The sequence below is a fragment of the Cotesia typhae genome, unplaced genomic scaffold (genome assembly GCF_013202065.1).
Source record: "Cotesia typhae breed Kobodo isofemale line unplaced genomic scaffold, CoteBio_Ctyphae scaffold_152, whole genome shotgun sequence".
Classification (NCBI taxonomy): Eukaryota; Metazoa; Arthropoda; class Insecta; order Hymenoptera; family Braconidae; genus Cotesia; species Cotesia typhae.
In genome coordinates, this window is record NW_027423776.1 from 4,108,053 (window position 1) to 4,128,504 (window position 20,452).

Here is a 20,452-nt window from a genome sequence, read left to right on the forward strand (position 1 = left end):
TTACAAAGAATAAATTTACATAACACCACAAAAGAGTTTTTTTTTTCGAAAGAAGAAGCTATCTTGTTTTTAGTTAATAATTAATAACCGCGGAGAGAAGGAGAAGCAAGGACGATGAGAATATATAGAATTATTTTATTTTATTTTATTTTATTTAGTTATTTTGTGTTAAAAAAAGTCTAAAAAATATATATTACATATATATATGTAATACGTCCTCGTGAATTCATCCTTAGATATTTTTTTACAGTAATTGCGATGATGACTACATCGTGTTACTTTTACTTGATGATTATGATGACGTGCAGTAGCAGGTTGTGCAAGCAAGGCACAATAAGATTTGTGTATACACATTTTTAAAATAATTTAAGTACATAAACAACTAAATAAAATGAAACAATAAAATAAAATAAAATAAAATGAAGAAGTTTAATTTAATAATTAAATAAATATCAAGTGTGTGTGCACGCATGTGAGTCTCGAGTTTATTTAACTCCGTTAGCATTTGGTGGGTGATTTCTTGTGTTGTATAATTATTATTATTATAATAACTTATTCTGCATGCATGATATTGTTATAAAAGATTTAATATAATGCAAAAGGCAGTGTATAATGTAACAGACCATTTAATATGAGTGTTTGTGTTTGGAAGTCGAGAAAAAACGAGAGAGAGAGAAAGATAAACCGAGTAATTGAATATATTGGATATAAATTGGAGTAATGAAAATTTTAAATGATAACAGTGTGAGGGTGGGTTGACGAGACACACGGGCGTGCGCACACAAGGGTTATTTTTTTTTTTTTTTTATTGTTATTAATTAATTATTGATATTAATATTGAAGAAAGTTATTATTTTCAATGAAAGTTTTAAACAACGGTCGAATTTTTATTTACAGTGACGAATTAGTTATTTTGCTGGCTCTACCCTTCCTCTTGCTTCCCCCCACAATTAATATGTATAATAATTAAATTAATTAATTAATTAATTAGTGATTGATTGATGAAATTTTTGCGGTAAGGGCATTTATAGCCAAAGTACTTTGAACGTACTTGAAGATTATTTATTTTGTTTATAATTTTCAATATTTTAAGTTAAAAAAAAAAAAAAAAAATGCTCTGACGTACTAATTTAGTCAATTAATTAAACCGGTATTAGTACCGCTAGAATAATGAATTAATTAAAATGAAAAATGAAGTAGCAATAAAAGAAGAATGTATATTCGTGATACGAGAAGTGTTTATCGTTTTCAGACGCGGAGGAGTCGTCGAACGGAAGTCATGGTGTTGGTGGGGGTGGTGGCGGCGGCGGTGGTAATAATAGCGGTAATGGTGGTGGTCAATCACCGGCACATATACGTATCAACTTTGAGCGATGCTTTCGTAACGAGTACAGCGCATCGAGTTTGCAGCAAGGAAAAGCATCTGCCGGTGGTGGCACCAACAATGACTGTTTATCTGGAAGTGGACCAGCTAATTTAGAAGAACCCCCGAATAATTCAGACACCGAGTCTGAGCATAAGGTGTCGAACAAAGAGCACCACTTAATGAGCAGTGCCATATTCAATCTGGTCAGCGGCGGTGAGTCTGAAATTAGCCAAAGCGACTTCGAGGGATCTTTTAAGGTTGAGAGCGAGAGAACAGAAGGATCTGTTCGGGATTTCTGCGTTAAAGAGGGCGACGTTTATCGGTGTACTGTTTGCCATCGCACTTACACCCACATAAGCAATTTTTGTCGCCACTATGTAACATCGCACAAACCCAATGTTAAGTACTACCCGTGTCCGGTTTGTTTCAAAGAGTTTACGCGTAAGGATAATATGGTGGCTCATGTTAAGATTATTCACAGTTTAAAGCCACACATGAGCTTAGGCAGCTCCAGTATGGGCCAACAGCGGTAGGCCATCGCTCACTTCTTTTTTTTTTTACACTAAAGCCAAATAAGTGAAGTAAAAGTTATTTAAAATAATATCTAATGAGTTTTAGAGACGGAGATTTCGATTTATGTTATATTATCGATTATGCTAATTAAAACAAATTAAGGAGATTATGCGTATCGTGTATTTTTTAATACACATAAGCATCTAGGTTGTTGTTGTTGTTATTGTTTACGTCATTAATCATCGTCATCGTGTTATATTATTATACATTATTATAAGCATTACCTTATGCAGCTGCCAATCAGAAATAAATAATACAAAACACCAACAATATACCAACGAAATCTCCTAGCGGCTATAGCAGTCAGGCACCACCGCAAATAATAAGTAATATGTCAAATACAGATTTAAAAAAAAAATATATATATATATATATATAAATATATAATATTTAAAATAGTTAGTTATTTAGTAAACCCAATAGTTAGGTAGAGAATGCGATCGTGGTTTATATTAAAACGCGGGGGGATTGCACGATTCTTTTAAAGTAATAAATCAAATGGTGAAAAAGAAAAAAAATTGTTGGTTATTTCAAAAAATATAATTCTTTATCGTTATTGTTAATTTTTTAAAAATTTTTAATAATCAAAAAAGTAATTGATTCTCTTATTGAGATTATTTATTATGCCAATATTAATATTACTATAAAACTATATTTATCATTGTACCTTTTTTACTGTTCATTTTTTGACGTAGTATAAATTTATCAATTATTAATTAATAAGATTGTTGATTAGAAAAAAAATTTTTAAAATGAAAAAAAAAAATGAAAGTAGAAATTGAACGTTGACGTGACAATCTCCCTGTAAGCGAGGATGATGATAGATAATAGAGTTTAATAAATAATTAAGTAAGAAATAATAAAAAATATATATAAAGATGTGATTGTTATTTTGATGATAAAAAAAAACAAGCCAACGCGGGCATTAATTTACAAAATAAACGAGCTTTACCGCTTTAATCTCCCACGCAATAAAAACATGGGAGTTGCGGATAATATATACAAAAGAATACGTTATTACTTGCAAAGAATTTATATGAAAAATTTAATTAAATAAAAAAATGGTAAAATAAAATAAACGTGACCACAACTTTTTTAAGTTGCGGTCTAGATAAATCGATTGTAATAAAAAAAAAAAAAAAAAAAAAAAAATATATATATATATATAAAAAGTAATGGTTATTGAGAAAGTTAAAAATCTAAATTGGCAAAAAAGTTATTAAAAATTTTGAATAATTAAATGAAGAAAGATTTAAAATCTATGTGGCTAGTTTTTACTTTACAATACCGCGCGAATGGACTGTTAACAAAAAATCAAATATTGCATACGATTAAGTACCTAAGTACATTAATTGCACACTATTGTGCTATCGAACACGCATCCCATTACATTAAATATTAAACACATATCCAAACAAATAAATAAATAAATAAAACTTGAATATCAACATTACACTAAAATTAACACGTAAAAAATTGAAAAATGTCAAAAAAAAAAAAAAAACAAAGCAAAACAATAACAGTAATAGTTATGAGTAAAGATTAACATATTGACAAGTACTCATAAAGAATATAATAAGGAAACCACGTAGACTGAGTAAATGCAATATATGTACGAGAGACACATATTCGACCGTTCGCCGCATTGTTGAGCCGTTTTATCGTCGAGCTGTCAAGTCTGATTTTATTATCACTTGATTGTTATATCGTAGATTTATTTAGTCTGAGTGGGACAGGTGGATAATAATAATAATAATAAAATGTTTTTTTGCGCAATCAAAATATTAATAAAGTAAAATATAAATCTATATATATATATTAATGAGTAAATAATTAAAGTTAATATAATATGATGGATCAATTTGATTATATCGAGTATAATGAATAATAATAAATAATAAATGCAAACGTAAAATGTAATAAATAACGGGATATGCAATTTTTGAAAGACTGCTGCAGTGGGACGGTTTTTAACGACACCAAATACAAGATAGTACTGACATTGGATAGACTGAAGGCACCTTTTATAGTAGTAAAACTTAATATTCCGTGTGCCGAGCCGGAGCCTGAAAGCCGAAGCCCATTATTAAAGTACAATATTTATTATTATTTTTATTTAGTAAATTTATAAACTATAAATTGTAAAGTTCGATCTCGTTTGCGGTAAATAGTTGCCATTATTATTGTAAACATTTTTATGTATTTTAAAATTAAATAATGTAGCGAGTTTTTAAACTGAACAGACTACTATAAATTTATAAAAAGTAATTGTACATAAAAAAAAAAAAAAAAAAAAAAAAAAAAATACAATACAAACGATTATAATTAGTCGTGTAGATAAAATATATTCAATAGTCCGGTTAATTATTAAAATGACGTTGCCAAATACAAACAAAAGTAGGTGATTAAATTTGAATTTATATTGCGATAATAATCAAGGATAATAAATGCCTTAGAATGTGCAATTATTTTGTTGTGTTTAGTAACTTAAACGTTAAATTAAACATTTAAATTTGTTAAAAAATTATACACATATATTGTTAGAGTAATTTATTACACATTTTTGTCTCAATACATAAATATATAGTATTTAAATAATTATATTAAATAAAAATAAAATATATGAATCAGAATAATTAATAAATTAAAATTGGTATTGCTAACGAGACTTGTATTGTGAATTTACCGAATTCAAAATAAAAGTGAGATAAAACAATCAAAGTTAATAAAAAATAATAACAATTGTTGACCGTAATTTTTTTCTATAAAGCGAATACAAGGCTACGGCTATCGGCGAAGGTTTAATAGGCTTACAGTTGCAAAAAAACAGCACTATTGTAGATTACTATATTTTGCACCTTACACTTTATATCTCTCACCTCGAATTCGTGTGATAATCGTTGTGACAAAAAAAAAAAAAAACAGCTTAATGCTTGTTGAAAACAAAAAAAAACAATAATTACTATTATTTACACAATAATAATAATTAATATCTACTAAACGATGCGACTAGAGGTGGCGAACAAGTTCATTTATAAAAAATAAAAAGTTTAATAAAAAAAAAAAATTTTTGACTACTTGGGCATAGATTTAAAACGACTAGAGGCTATACTATTATTTTTATTATTAAATAATGATGATGATTATAATAATAAACAAAAATGATTAATTATTATTATTGATTATTATCAATGACAGTTTATTATTAAGTACTGCTATTATTATGTAATAGTATATTGTTAACGATATATTATATATATTTGTAGAAGGGAGAGGGTCGCGATTTATAATACTGTTAAATAACGACCAAATGCCTAGTTTATCGATACTATTAATATTTAATAATTAATAATGTCATGCAATTTATAAATTAATAATTCAACCCAATCAGTCGACGATCGTGTGATGAATATTCTATTCTAAACTATACGGCCAGTATAATTTTTTTTCTTCCAATATTTATGAGCAAAATTACGCAATGTACAATTGTTAAAAGAAAAAAAAAAGATACAAGACTATTTATGATACATTTTGAAATTTTTATAATGGACCAAGAGAAAATGAATTTAGAAATACTTAAAAATGTAATTGAGATACAAAGTGTGTTCAAAACGCTTGTAGACTAGAAACTGGCTTGTTATTTATCATTATTCAATTTTTCTTACTTTTGATTTATTTTATGAATTATTGACAATTGCTGATTTGATTATGATTATTATTATAAATAATTAACAAAGTGGGTTAAAATAATTAGTCTTAAGGAGGCTACGCGGTCCGTTCTCCCGTAATATATAGCGGCAACTGTTTATTTTGTTTGTTTTATTTTGATTTATTAATATTATAAATAATGACTAATTGATTTTTATTATATATAACTTTTTTTTTTTTATAATTAAATACATTTAATGTAATTTAATTAATTTTTATGACTTTTATTTGGTTTTTTGTGTCATTGGGCGCGTCTATATTACTATTGTAATAATATATATTGTTATATATCTAAATTAAAAATATACTATTATAAAAATAAATAAAATATCGATGTGACAGCGGCGGCTAGACAGCTTATCGTCTTTATAGACAAATTACGCTAAACAAGTTTTAACGTTAGAAGAAAAAAAAAAATAAAATACTAATAAATAAAAACAAAAGTTATGAATTATGAATAAATAAATATAAAGAGCTAAATAATTATAGACAAAGAATATTAACTAAAAACAAAACGGAAAATAAAACAACAAACATACATATGTACACATATTTCATATGATAATCACTGAGAGACTAAGACTAACTCAATTTTTAGACAGAGAAAAGAAATGAAATGATGAATAGAATGGATGAATCATTAACAGTTAATAATTAATTCAATGATTAATTATTTGAATATGAGGCATTTTAAAAAATATATATTACAATAATTAGTATCAGAATTTAAACGAGTGATTTTTTTTTTTTTTTAATTCACATACTAAATTCATTTTCGGTTTTTGTTTTTTTATGATTTAGGCTAGCACTGTCCGATTTATTAGAGTGTAAGAAATTGGTAAATCATAAACATATATTAAATATTAAATATATAAATTTAAAAAATCTTATATATATTTAGATATGACTCTGAAAGCGTCGTGTCGGTGGTGAAATTTTAAGAAAAAAAAATTATGTTTTGAAAAGGAGGAAACACAGTCAATAATAATGATTTATGATTTATTAAAAAAAAAAAAAGCTCATTGATATATGCATATTACTGCTAAGCAATGTCAATCTTATATGCGTGAGAGAAAATGAGTTGATTATGAAAATAAATTTATAAATGAAAAAAAAATTGAGAGAAAGTAAGAGAGAAAATAAATTACGAGGCTTAAAAAGCAGACTGTACTATCAGATAGATTTTAATATATATATTATTATATGATTATATGATTATGTGTATACACATATATATATATATATTAAATTGAAAAATTAAAATAATAATAATAATAATTTTTAAAAATCATAGTTTATTATCTTATCAAAAATATTATTACAAATTACAGAAAACATAATTATTATCTCAAAAAAATACATTTACTCACACAGGTTACATTTAATTGCGCATACGCGTTGATACTAAAGTACACACATAATTTTGTTAATTATTATTGATTATTATTGCTATTATATTATTATTATTATGATTAATTATTATTATTATATATTATATGTGAAACAAAAGTTATATTGATTATATTTTAGCGCTAGTTGATAATTATAAATAATAAATAAATATCAATGTCGTCGCAATGAATGAGAAAATGAAAGAAAGAAATAATTAAATCTTATGCGTCAGAAAAACGAATTTTTACGCTCGAGTTTTTGACTTATTATTTATAAATGTTGTGAAAAAAATTGCGGATGATTAACGAGTTTAAAAAAATGTTGAAAAATTTATAAAAATAAAAATTAAATTGTATTTCAGTGGGATCTAAAATAGTTTAGAAAAAATTTAAATCCCCGGTTCGGTGCCTTTTTAATGAAAGAAAAAAAAAATTTTTAATAAATTGTTATCGAAAAAAAAAAAAAAAAATCATTTTCTCATCCGCGGGTGTGAAAATTGGCCTTCGCGGCCTGCTAGTGCCAAATAAGTGAGACCTTGTGACGTTTAATGGAGAATAAATAAAATAAAAAAGTAAGAGCAAAAATAATGAGTGAAAATAAAAGAAAAAAAAAAAAAAAAAATAATAAACGTTATACATAAAATTTTATAGAAAAACTTTTTTAGATCTTAATTAATGTCTTTTCTGACGCTGCAGGTAAAATTAGTATATTTTATATGCACTAATTGTTTGACTATAAACTATGACTATCGATAATAATAATTATTTAAATTTGAAAAAGAACGGTGTTCAGAAGTTTATAATGAAGTAACAGAATTAATTAAATATTAATTAATAAATAAATAATAAAATGTTGTTATTTGTAGGCAAAGCACTCTTACCGTTCATCAGCACGATTAACCCGACAATTTATTTATTTTCTCCAAATCAATGTTTTTTGTTATTGTCATTATTATCATTAACTATTATCATTATTATTATTATTACTATTGTACTTGTAGCACAATACCAATTTCCTTTAAAATTATTTATTATTAACCTGCTGATTATTTATTAACTGATTACTGTATTGTATACAAGAAGAAATAATAATTATCGTGTGCCAACTCATAAATGCATCAGCAGTTAATTATTAAATAAAACAACTAAGCATAGCATAAAATAATAAGTGCACGTTTTAAAATATTGTTACTCACATGTTACATGGTTATTGTACTTTCTGTTAATCATTATTATTTTATTTATTATCCTGATACTGATAATAGAAGTTCAAATACGTGCAGCAATAAAAAGTGTGAAAGAGAATTCAAATTTAAAATAAAAGGTTTTAAATATTAAATTTATCATTTATATATTTGTAGTATAAAATAATTTTTTTTTATACTTACCTCCATTGCCATGTAATTAATATTTATATTAATATTATAATTATTTATTATAATTCAATCAAAAAAATTATTTTTAAATCATTCATATCAACAAACCAAGATAAAGATGACTACTAATCCCACTGAAATAAACGGCTAAGGTAATTACAATCATGTATCACCAAAAATGTCATCATTTGTTCAGTAGAATGTTTTTTTTTTTTTTTTTAATTTATATTTTGTTTGAGGTAGTTATGTTTTGTAGCGGTTGTAATGTACCCCGGACAAAATTTTTTATCAATTTTACATATCTATTTATTTTGTCCGCAGTACACTCGCACATTTTTATTTATGTCAAAAATTAGATTCATATTTTTTTGTTTTCTGACATTCACTCTTCACACTCCGACTGATTCCTCAGATTTATTTATTTTATTTATCTATTAATTATTTCAAATTGATAACATAATTTTTGGATAATTAAATATAATAAATAACTCGTAATTAAAAGCACAGAGTTGCTTTAGCCAAAAATTATGTTTTAATTAATTTTTTTCAATTACTCGTCTTGAAATTTTCTAGAACTTTTATTAAGAGATTATTAATTTTTTTTTTTTTTTTTTTTTTTTTTTTAATTTTTTTAAACAATTTAAAATTTACGAGACGTTTGTTGAAAAAAATGAAATAGTAGTTTTAAGATTTTGAATTTTTGTTCTTATATTTTATTATTATCATTACCCATAAAATTATGTAGCGTAATTATAATTATTGAAAAGTTTACAATTACGAATTTTGTTTTGCATGTTGCGTAATGGTTGTTAATTTATGATTTGTTTAAGTAAAACACTTTTTTTTTAATTATTATATATTGTGGGAATACTTGAGGACGAAAAGCTTGGCGAAAAAAAAAAAACTCAGCCGGCAAAAAATCTAAGTCATCTGAATTCTTGCGGCTGAGTTAAAAAATAAATAATTATAAAGAAAGTTTTAAATTAAAATCTAAGTGTAGGTTACGTGTAATATAAATATAATAAATATATTAATTAATATATGTTAATTGTGAACCTGTGGCCATGAAATAATACAGTACAAATATAAAGACGTTTATTATTTACTAAATTAGATGAAAGGGGGCCAGTACAAATTGCATTAAAAATTATCGTCTTGCTAGTCCTCAAGGATTCTTTAAAATTTTATTTATGTTTTTCAGCTATATTATTATTATTATTATATTTAAAAACAAAGTAAGGGCATCGATAAATTAATCTTTTGATTTAATATTATTAAAAGAATATTCTTTTTTTTTATATATTAATTTACCTGTAATTCAAATTCAATAGATTAATTTTTCGTTGTAAAGACTTTTAAGTTTAAAGGTTTATTTAAGTTAACGAGAGATTCTTCGGAGTCAAAATACTCGTAATTATTTTCAAAGTACGCTATAATTGTATGATTTATTATGATTATTATTTTTTTGTTTGTAGATATATTGTGCTATGATTTTATTATATTATTATGCGGCCGTTTATACGTGTTGTTAAATATATATTGAATATCACGAAACTATTCATACGCATGAATAAAATATAAATATATCTTTACATACATATATTTATATTATTATAATTATAAACGTTGTCGCGCAATTATTAAAATGGTATAATTTTATTTTATGTCTTTTTTTTTATTTATTTTTTATACTCATGCACTCCTTTATTCCTTTTTTGTCATATAATTATAATTTTTTTTTTTAAAGTTCAATTTTTTAATTGAAACTTTTAGTAAATAATTTATTTTAATTTTTTATGAAATTTTTTCGATCAATTTTGTATTTTTTTATTTTTAAGAGTGAATTTCAATTTTTTAATTTCATGAAATGTTCTATTTATAATTTAAACTTGAAAAATTATGATACTGAAATATGCAAAAATTTTTTAAATTTTAGAATTTTTATAACAAATTAATTTATTGTATAAAAATATTTTTCAAAATTCTCAGTAGAATTATTTTTTAATTTTTACATGTAGAATTTTCATTAGTTTTTTTTTTTTTTTTTCATTAATTTAGTTATAAAAATTCTCAAATTTTAATTTCAACATCATAAAAAATTTGTATTTAATTGATACATTATTTTATTTAAAAAAAAAAAAAAAAAAATGCATGAAATATTAAAATAAAAAAAATGAAAAAATTACTAATTTAAAAATAATTTTTCAGAGTACTCATCAAAGTCGGAATCGAATGCCGACAAATCACGGAGTCGCGATTCATTGAACGGCAGAACAAGCTCGCCATTATCATCAACAATGGATTCATCGCGGACGACTCCAACGACCCCGTCGACGCCGTCAAGCACACCGACGACGACCTCCGGAGTAACATCTTTGAACCTGAACACAATGACGACAATAACCACAGCCACGACCACGACAACGACCCCGACGACAACGTCAGCCCGCAGTGCTTCGGCATCTCCAGCAAGCAGAGCTGGTCAAACAAACCAGAGCCCATCTGAAACCAGCGCTTCCAATACCGGGAACAACAACAACAACAACAACAACAATAACAACAGCGCTCTGGGTGTAATGTCAGCTCCAACAGGCCGTCAAGTGCCGAAACGTCGTATGCGACGAAGAGCGACGTCCCAATCTCAGGACCCCGCTGAACAATTGACAGAAATGTCTGTCCGTGGTCTAAATCTCTTCCGCTATGCCTCGATATCCGAGGGCGTCTATCAGTGTACTGAATGCGCAAAACTAGACATACAGAAGACCTTCAAAAACAAGTACAGCTTCCAGCGACATGCATTCCTCTACCACGAGGGACACCAGCGGAAGGTATTCCCTTGTCCAGTTTGTGGCAAAGAATTTTCCCGTCCCGACAAAATGAAGAACCACATGAAAACAGTCCACGATTGTTTCATGCCCAAGGATTGCGTGGTGCCTTTTGGTTTCTTCTTGCCGCCTTAGTGTGTCAATTCATCATTTAAATAAAAATGATCACTGGTTTATTAAATTCTGTATAATTAAATATTTAAGCAAGGAAAGATACGAGTATTGGTAGAGTAATTAAACAACAAGTTTAACAAATAAATAAATTAATTATTCGCTTCAAGTAGGTATCTCTAATACCTTATATTTTCGTTAGATTGTTAACGTGTATTAATATCAATTAAATAATTAAAAAAAGCAATATAGCTAAGTGTAATTAATTATAGTAGAGATTTATATTTAATAAGTTATACGACTTTTCAAAATTAATAACTTTATATTATTATACATATCGTTAATTTGACCAAGTGATTTCGCGATACGATTTATCGGTCGTTTTATTTTTATTTTTTTTTCTCTAATCTAATTCGGTTTTATCAATCAATTTCTTTTTCTTCTTTATTCTTTAATTCACATTTGTTATAATCATTAATAACATTATCATTTTTATTATTATTATTATTATTATTATTATTATTATTATGACAATTATGATTAGAAGTAAAATTAATTAAAGAGGCAAATAATTTACACTAATATATATTTATATTAATATTTTTTTTTAATCTTCAGTCTTTCCCGGTTTAAAAACGAATTCCAATGGTGCGAAACGTTTGCTGACGTTAGCTGATTCGTTCTTGCAAAATAAGTGTCGAAATGATGTTTATTATTTTCATTTATTATTATTATTACTATTATTATTATTATTATTATTATTATTATCAATAATACTATAATTATAATTGCTAAATGAGTAAAGAGTTATAAAATTTATTAATATAACAATGACGAGAATGGTTTCATTTTGCGTTTCGTACTGCCCAGCAGTATTCGTGGTATTCTGTATAGTTTTGTTCAGTACACTGTATTATAGATGAGTGCTTTCTCGCACAAATATATTAATTATTATCATTATTACTATTATTTTTCTTAGTTAATTAGTGGTGCACTTATCAACTGATAAGCATTATATTAGTTATTAATATTTTTTATTGTTACTGTTTCTATTTACTTTCCTCATTTTTATTATCATTATTATTATTATTATTATTATTATTATTATTATTATTATTATTATTATTGTATTAGTATATAATTAACATTAGCAATTCATAAAAGCAAATTTGTTATAAGTTATTGATACTTAAGGCAATATAAGACGCACGCATGTGACAATCGACATTTTTTTATAAAAAGAAAAAAGTAATTAAGAAATTTTAGGTATAATGGGCTGTTATTAAAAAAAAAAAAAAAATTGTTACAGTTAAAAAAATTTTTAAGTGATACAATTTTAAACTTGAAATTTTTCTATAGATATGTTATCTTTTAGATGTAAGAATTTCTGATAAAAACAAATTAGATTTTAGACGTCTTCCAAAATCCAGCATACCAGGAAGAAAAAATACACAACCTGAATATGTCTTCCTATTTATATTCTAAGCCCGAAATAATATGTAATTACCTATAAATAGATAAATATAAATAAATTGAAAATATCTATATATAATGATTAATAACAATAATTTTTTTTATTTTATATATATATATATATATATATATATATATATATATATATATCTACTGAAAAATGTATTATTTAGGAATCTTCGTCCATGCGAGCGTCTCTAGACAAAATAACTTCCTAATTGTCAATTATTACGTTTTAATAAAATATATCTATTATTATTATAAAAGAAAATAATTACAAATTGTGATTGTAATGATAAAGAAGAGGAAAATTGAGGATATCTTTTTTTGTAAGCGACACAAATTAATTAGTTCAGTAAGCGAATAATTGAATGTGTTAATCTCCTTATAATTTTATTCAATTTCACACGTTGCACTTTCTTTAATTCCTTATGGATTTCATTGCGTTTCTATTTTATCTTTATATTCTATAAATATTATTATTATAATTTTTAAATATATATAAATAAATATACAATTATAAAAAAATATATATCTGCGATTATCGATCGTGAAAATTAAATATTTTACTTATTACTATTTAAAGAAAAATATAAATAACATCGGGTTAGTAAAGTCGGGTATAAGCGTCAAAAGCTTTGTTACAAATAAAAAATGACAAAAATAAAAAAAAAAAATGCGCACTTACACGTTAAGAGAGTTTTTAAATAAAGTGAAGGAAAACAATAATTATTATAAATAGCACTTAGAAACACAAATTAATAATAACAATTTATTATGTAAACGATGAAAATATTTTATTAAACGTTGATATACAAAAAATATGTATAGTGATTGTAAGAGTGTAATTGTAATTCTTGTTGTTCTTAAATATTACACTCATAGGGATTATACATAAAGACTAAGTTGTGTAATTAAAATAATTCAAAAGTACATGTGAATAATTTTACTTCAATTATTCAATTGCATTCGGATGTGTTTAAGCTCTTATTTAATATTCAAATTTATTTTTTTATATACTGTTCTTGAAATTGGTATTCAATGATTTAATTTTTAATATTGAAATTAACGAAAAATGTAATTATATATTTTTGAGTATCCTTGAATTTAATGTAATTTAAATATAACTATAAAGAAATTTATATGATGGTTAATTATAAATGTCAGTATTCATTTAAAAGAGAAAAAAATTTATATTTGTTTTATCAACAAATTGTAATAAAATTGATCAAAATTATAATGTTATTTTTAAAAATATTTAACTAGTACATGTATAAAACATTTCCGAGTGCACTATGTATATTATTGTTTATAAAAAATTATAAATATTTGGATCTACTTCTTCCATTGTTAAAAAATAAATTATATAGAGACGCAACAATATTATTAAAAAAAAAATATAAAATAAAATACGCACAAATTACAATCACCGCAGTCGCAATAATTATTAATTAATAAATTATATAGCCAGCAGTCTATCGTAAAAGTGCATATATAGGACAAATGTAACAACAAATTATATTATCTATATTTATAAATTTATAATAAAATATATATTATATTTTGTTATTTTATGTTGTATATTTACCATTGGTATAGATGGACTCGTAAATTTTAATAAATAAATAAATAACTAAATAATTCTTCGTTGATTATAATTAATTTAAAACAGCAAAATGTGCCTTGTAATGCCTTGGTGCCTGCGGTGGGGAGATGCATCTAATCTAAAAAAAAGTTTATTAATTAATTAACCAATTAACTTCAATAAATAATAATATGTTAATTTGTTTTTTATTTATAAATAATAATTGTTGTAATCATTGTAACTTTTTGTGATATACATTGCAATAGTCTACCCGACCGCGAGCGTTTTATGTACGAGCACACTTTGATTTAATTAACAAAAAGTAATAAATAAATAAATAAATATAATAAATAATTAAAGATTTAGTTGATTGTTAATAAAATTAACAAAACCTTTGCTTGATTTTTTAAAACTAATTTTACCCAATAATTATTATTTAAAATTACAATTAACAATAATAACAAAATTAATCAGTAATACCGGTTTAATTCCAGACTACCTGTTACCAAACTTACCAACAGATATCACCTTCGAAATTTGCACGCTGCCGTCGAGACGAGAGTCGTTGTCTCCTGGAGTAATTAATGACACAGTTATCACCACAACGACTTCCACGGCGATGGTTATCGACGACAGTGGTAACGGTAACGGTGAATGCGCTGGTGCCGGAAATTGCGACAATGAAGATATTGATGATGAGGAACTAGAAGGCGGTGATAGTCGCGGTATAGAATCACTTACTAATAGCAATTATATCAAAACTGAGCGGATGGTTAGCGGGATTCATTTTCTTACTACCGATCATGAAGATGATGAGCGTAATCAAGATCTTCTTGTTCCAAAATCGGAAACTCCGAGTGATACTGAGCCAGAAGTTAGGAAACAGGTTGGTTTTTCTTGTACCCGCCTGAAACGTATTAAATTAAAATATTGTCGAATTTAGAATTTTTATTAGCAATATTTCAGCTGCTCAATTTTAAAATACAGTAATTGCAAAATTTTTAGACTTTATTTTTTTTAATATTGCTGCTTTTTTTTATAACTTTTAGATTTTAATTTCAAGTATTTTTTTTTAAATATTTATATTCAAATATTTTCTATTTATAAATCAAATTTTTCATCAATTTGGCAGGCAAACTTTTTTTTAATAAGAAAAATTAATGACATTAAAGTTAGCTGTCACTTAATAATTTTTTAATTTTATTTATCAAAAAAATTATTTCTAAAAAATTGCATTTTTAATTTATTAAAATTTCTACCATTTTTTTAATAATTTATTTATTAAAAAAAAATTAAAACAATTGTGAAGTAACAGTTAAATTTAATGTCATGAAAAATGAAGAAAAATTTCTAAAAATTAGTTACTGTATTTTGAAATTAGATAACCGATTTATTATTTAATTTATTTTTTAGAATTGAATATAATTTAATTTAAAATGTTAAATAAAAATTTATTTTAAAAAATACAATTTATGGTTTAATTAAAAAAATCTTTTCTTTGTTTTTAAAGACACTTAATTTTTTCAATATCCGAATTTATTATTATTTAAATTTTAATTTTAAACTAAGTTACTTTTATTTTACTTTAAATTTAATTACTAATTATAATTATACTAATACTCACATATGTAAAAAAAAAAAACTTCAAATAAAGAAGAATAAAAAAAAACTGAAGTGCCAAAATACACCCGATACTTATAAATTTATTTGTGAGATGAATATAGTTCATCATCATAAAAAATTGCGTTATTTTACAAGCTACTGGAATACATGATCCAGAACGATGGCTCAGTAATCTGCAAGTGGTGCGGAGAAGTCTTGCCATCAAGAACGAGGTGGTATCGGCATAAGTACAAACTCCACGTGTCTACTCAAGTAACACAGCCTGCGCCGCTTTTCAAGTGTCACAGTTGCAATGCGTACTTCAAGTCGAGGAAGGGGTACATTGGTCATCTAAGCTCCAGACACTCGTCTGATAACGACAACAATGAAAACGATGAAAATCGGGAGGAACCTGTCAACAAAAAAACGAGGAGAGCTTCTGATGTTTGTATTTCTTCTTTTACTATTTTTTATTTTTTTATTTATTTTTTATTTTTTTATTCATTTTTTATTTTTTTATGTATTTTTTATTGTTTTAATTATTTTATTGACTAAATAATTAATTTAATTTTTTTTTTATTTCAGATTGGAAAAGGACCTGATTGGGAGCAGCAAAGAGAAAAAGAAGAAAAATTAGTTGCTGATATAATTGATAGAGTGAAGAGAGAATGCGAAGCTCAGGGTGAAACTGTTACAAGGCGCGGTTACTCTAGAAGGACAACAGTTATGAATAGCTAAAATTAAGCCAAATGATTATTACGATGTGCCAAAATTAAGTCTTCTTTGGTGTTTAAGATTTAAAATTATAAATGTTAATACTAATTTTTAAAATCGGGTACGAATATTTCTCTATAAATCAACTTATAGAGTTGATTTCTACAAACTCTTTAGCATAAATTAAGTATTAAATATTTGCGTGCATGCATTTGTAAATAATTTTAAAATTAAATTAGTTTATATTTATCGCATCTGTAAAAACAAAGGTAAAAATTAGAGAAGACAAAAAATTAACAAATATTATTCTTTTAATTCAATAATTTACATATTATATTCTTCATAATATTTTATCAATAATTGTAAAGAAGAAAGTTATTTTAAAATCAAGATAGTTTACCTTGTCTTTGGAATTTATGTCTTTATAACTTTAAAGAAGCGATATAATATTATAATATTAAAAAAAAAAACTCGCATTATTGCGAATTCAAAAATTATAATTCAGTGCCAAAAAAAAAAAAAAAAAAACTTGAAATTAATAATAGAATTCAAAAGTACCTACATATGTATTTATAGTTTAATTGCTTACTAATTTGTGAGGCAATTGCTCAAAGTACATTTCGGAACAAGTCTTCTTATGCACGTCGTCATAGTTTATTTTTTAATTAGTCTTTCATTCATATTACTTTCAAAAAGTAATAGATAAATATGATCAAAACACCAATTAAATGTTTCGAAGTGATAGAATAGAAATATTTAAAAAATCAACATATTAATTGTAATTATAATTATAATATTAATTTTAATAATAATGATAATGATAAAGAAATTAACAGCAGGAAATGTTAATAATCTAAATAACAAATATAAATATATATAATATATATATATATATATATATATATATATATATATATATATATATATATATATATATATATATATATATATATATATATATATATATATATGATTCATAATTAGCAGTCGCTAATTAATCCAAAGTCTGTCCATCGTTTCTGTGTTTGAAAGTATTTTTTTTAATCAATCTGGGAGAAAAATAATGAGCTATATTTTTAATTGTAAATTTTATTGAATAGAAAAATACTTGATACTTTTATTGAGTTGTCTTGCATTTAAAAACTGAAGATGATTGAAGATATGTGAGGTACATATTCCTAAAGCTCATCACCCAGCACCTCAATTATGTAAATAATAATGTAATGTTAAAATGTAGATAGTTAATATCTTTGCTCATCGTCTTTTAATCTATTGTTAATTAAAATAATTAATCTGTTTTTTTTTTTTTTTTTTTTTTAAATAAGCTATACGAGAATCTTTGAATTTATTGTCAAAGGATCTTCCAAATTATATTTGATAATTATTGATTTAAATTATAAGTTCTTTATGAAAATCAGTGAGCTAGTTTATAAAATTTTAAATAAATATTTATATATTCTGTGATTAATTTTTATCAGTTCAATGCAATTTTTTAATAGTTACATATTAAATATTTAAGTAATTATAATTACTTATCTTGAATTTGTTTATTCTTTTAATGTTTTTTTCTGTATATTTATAAATATTAAGTATTTACTAAGTTAAAAGAAAAATCTTTAAAAAGTATGGCTCTCAATTGAAATTATACTACTAAAGTTAATAAAAACTGCGGAATGGAAATTGATGAAAAATATTAGAGAAAGAGGCCGTTGCCTAATTGAAGATAAAAATTCATATTGGTGTCAAAAATATATGCATATATTTAAATTGAAAAATATTTATTTATAAAAAATCAGAATATTTCGGACATTCGTGAGGCATTATATAAGTAAGGTAATGTTTAATTGTACAGTAATTAATGAATAATTAATTAATAGGTAAAACAGACACACGACAAACTAATAATAGTATTGATGTTAAATCAATATTGAACAAAAATACAAAATTGTAGTACCTCTATATACAATTTAAAATAATAATAATAATAATTCATAATGGAAGAAGAATGCAAAAGAAAAGCCAATTGTCCAGATGATTTCAAATTATGTCAAAGCATCAATAGATTGAACCATAGCAATTTGTAATAGTAAGATTTTTGACGTATTTTGTGAATTGTCGTCCCACTAGGCAAATTTTAAAATAATTTTAACGAAAATACTATGCATTTTATGAAACAAAAAAATAAAATCAAAACAACTGATCAATTAACTCTCTACTTTGTTTGTTATTTACCTTTACTAGTTTTACGATACTATAAACTACAATTTGTTTGGTGATTACAGCAAATCGTCTGAAATGATTATATATTTACAGAATTCTTGACTCTTTTTTTAATTTTTACTATTCTTAATTTTAATAATAATAAGAAATTTTATTTGCACTACACTTAGTAACTTTAGAAACTTTTTAATGATACTAATATATTCTTTATTAAAAATTAATGAGAAAAAAATTTCTTTTTTTTTAATTTGCACTTGTAATTTTTTTGATTTTTAACTGTGGAATTTTGTATCAACATTTTTTTATAACAATTTAATTGATAATACTGAAGTTAGCCGTCAGCTGTTAATTTGAAAAAATTTTTTTAGCAAATCCATTACAATAAAAAAATGCTTCTAAAAATTTTCACTTGTCATTTCAAGTAATTTTCACATGTAGAATTTTTTAATTAAATTTTTTTTATAATTTTTTAATAAAAAAAAAAAATATTTTTGAAAATTCATATTTATATTTTTTTTTATTTCTATAAGTAAAAATTTTTGATTTAATTTTTTTCGAGATATTTTAATTGTTATACAAATCAAAAAAATTGTATGTCTGTTGATTTCTGTGTCATAAATTTTTGCTAATTTCTTAATCTAAAACTACAAAGATAATACGATGTAGTTTTATATTGTTGCATTCGTTTACGTTATTTATCTTCAACTTTTTTAAAGAATGTACATGTTATTTTGTTCACTTCTCTTTTTAATATCTCCAATAGTTTTTCTTCCGCCATTTTTTCACTTTCACTTTCGAAATAGTTTTCTACGTATTCTTTTTCTTCTTTTCCAATTTTTTTCAGGAATTCTTTGTATCTCAGGAAATATACAACGGCTTCATCTTTTTTTTTAGAACACTGAAATTGACAGACATTAAAAATTTTTTTAGAATATTATAGCAATGACATTAGTGTTAAAAAAAAATTGGTTAAAAAATTTCACATGTAAAAATTACAAGTGAAAATTTTTAGAAGCATTTTTTTTATTATAATTGATATGTTATAAAAATTTTTTAAATTAACAGCCGACTGCTAACTTCAGTATTATTATTTTGAGTTTTTGCACTTCTGCTTGTCGACAATTTTTATCTCTGACAGTTGTCATAAAATTAAAAAAACAGCGCGAATTTTTACTCAGTATACACGCGCGACCTCTATAAATATAATGCTGAAATTAGCCGTCAGCTGTCAATTTTAAAAATGTTAGTAACAAATCAATTCCAATAAAAAAATGCTTCTAACAATTTTCACTTGTAATTTTTAATAATTTTCACATGTGGAAATTTTTAAATGAATTTTTTTCATAACAATTGCATTATTATAAAATTTTTAAATAATTTTTATTGTCTGCCAACTTCAGTGTCATCTATAAATGCATAGCTTAGTAATCATCAACAAGTACAGTTCCTACACTACCTACAGAACATTGTCTTTTTCGATTTCTTTCAGATTTTTCAGAGGGAAGAGG

The 20,452-nt window shown here is 24.4% G+C and overlaps 1 protein-coding gene across 12 annotated transcripts in view; it reads left to right on the forward strand.

The window, feature by feature from the left end:
- Ttk (zinc finger and BTB domain-containing protein ttk) overlaps nucleotides 1-17,581 on the forward strand; it is a 34,637-nt gene extending 17,056 nt beyond the window's left edge. For 10 of the 12 annotated variants that reach the window (XM_074256817.1, XM_074256825.1, XM_074256822.1 and 7 more), the window contains 3 exons: nucleotides 14,903-15,294; nucleotides 16,167-16,454; nucleotides 16,596-17,581. In XM_074256817.1, the coding sequence (XP_074112918.1) occupies nucleotides 14,903-15,294; nucleotides 16,167-16,454; nucleotides 16,596-16,748 (833 nt within the window). In that variant the 3' untranslated portion in view covers nucleotides 16,749-17,581. Of the gene's footprint in view, nucleotides 1-1,252; nucleotides 8,389-10,622; nucleotides 14,470-14,902; nucleotides 15,295-16,166; nucleotides 16,455-16,595 lie in introns of those variants that run through there. The other 2 variants (XM_074256828.1, XM_074256827.1) reach the window with 2 other exon arrangements.
- Nucleotides 17,582-20,452: the final 2,871 nt, after the last annotated feature.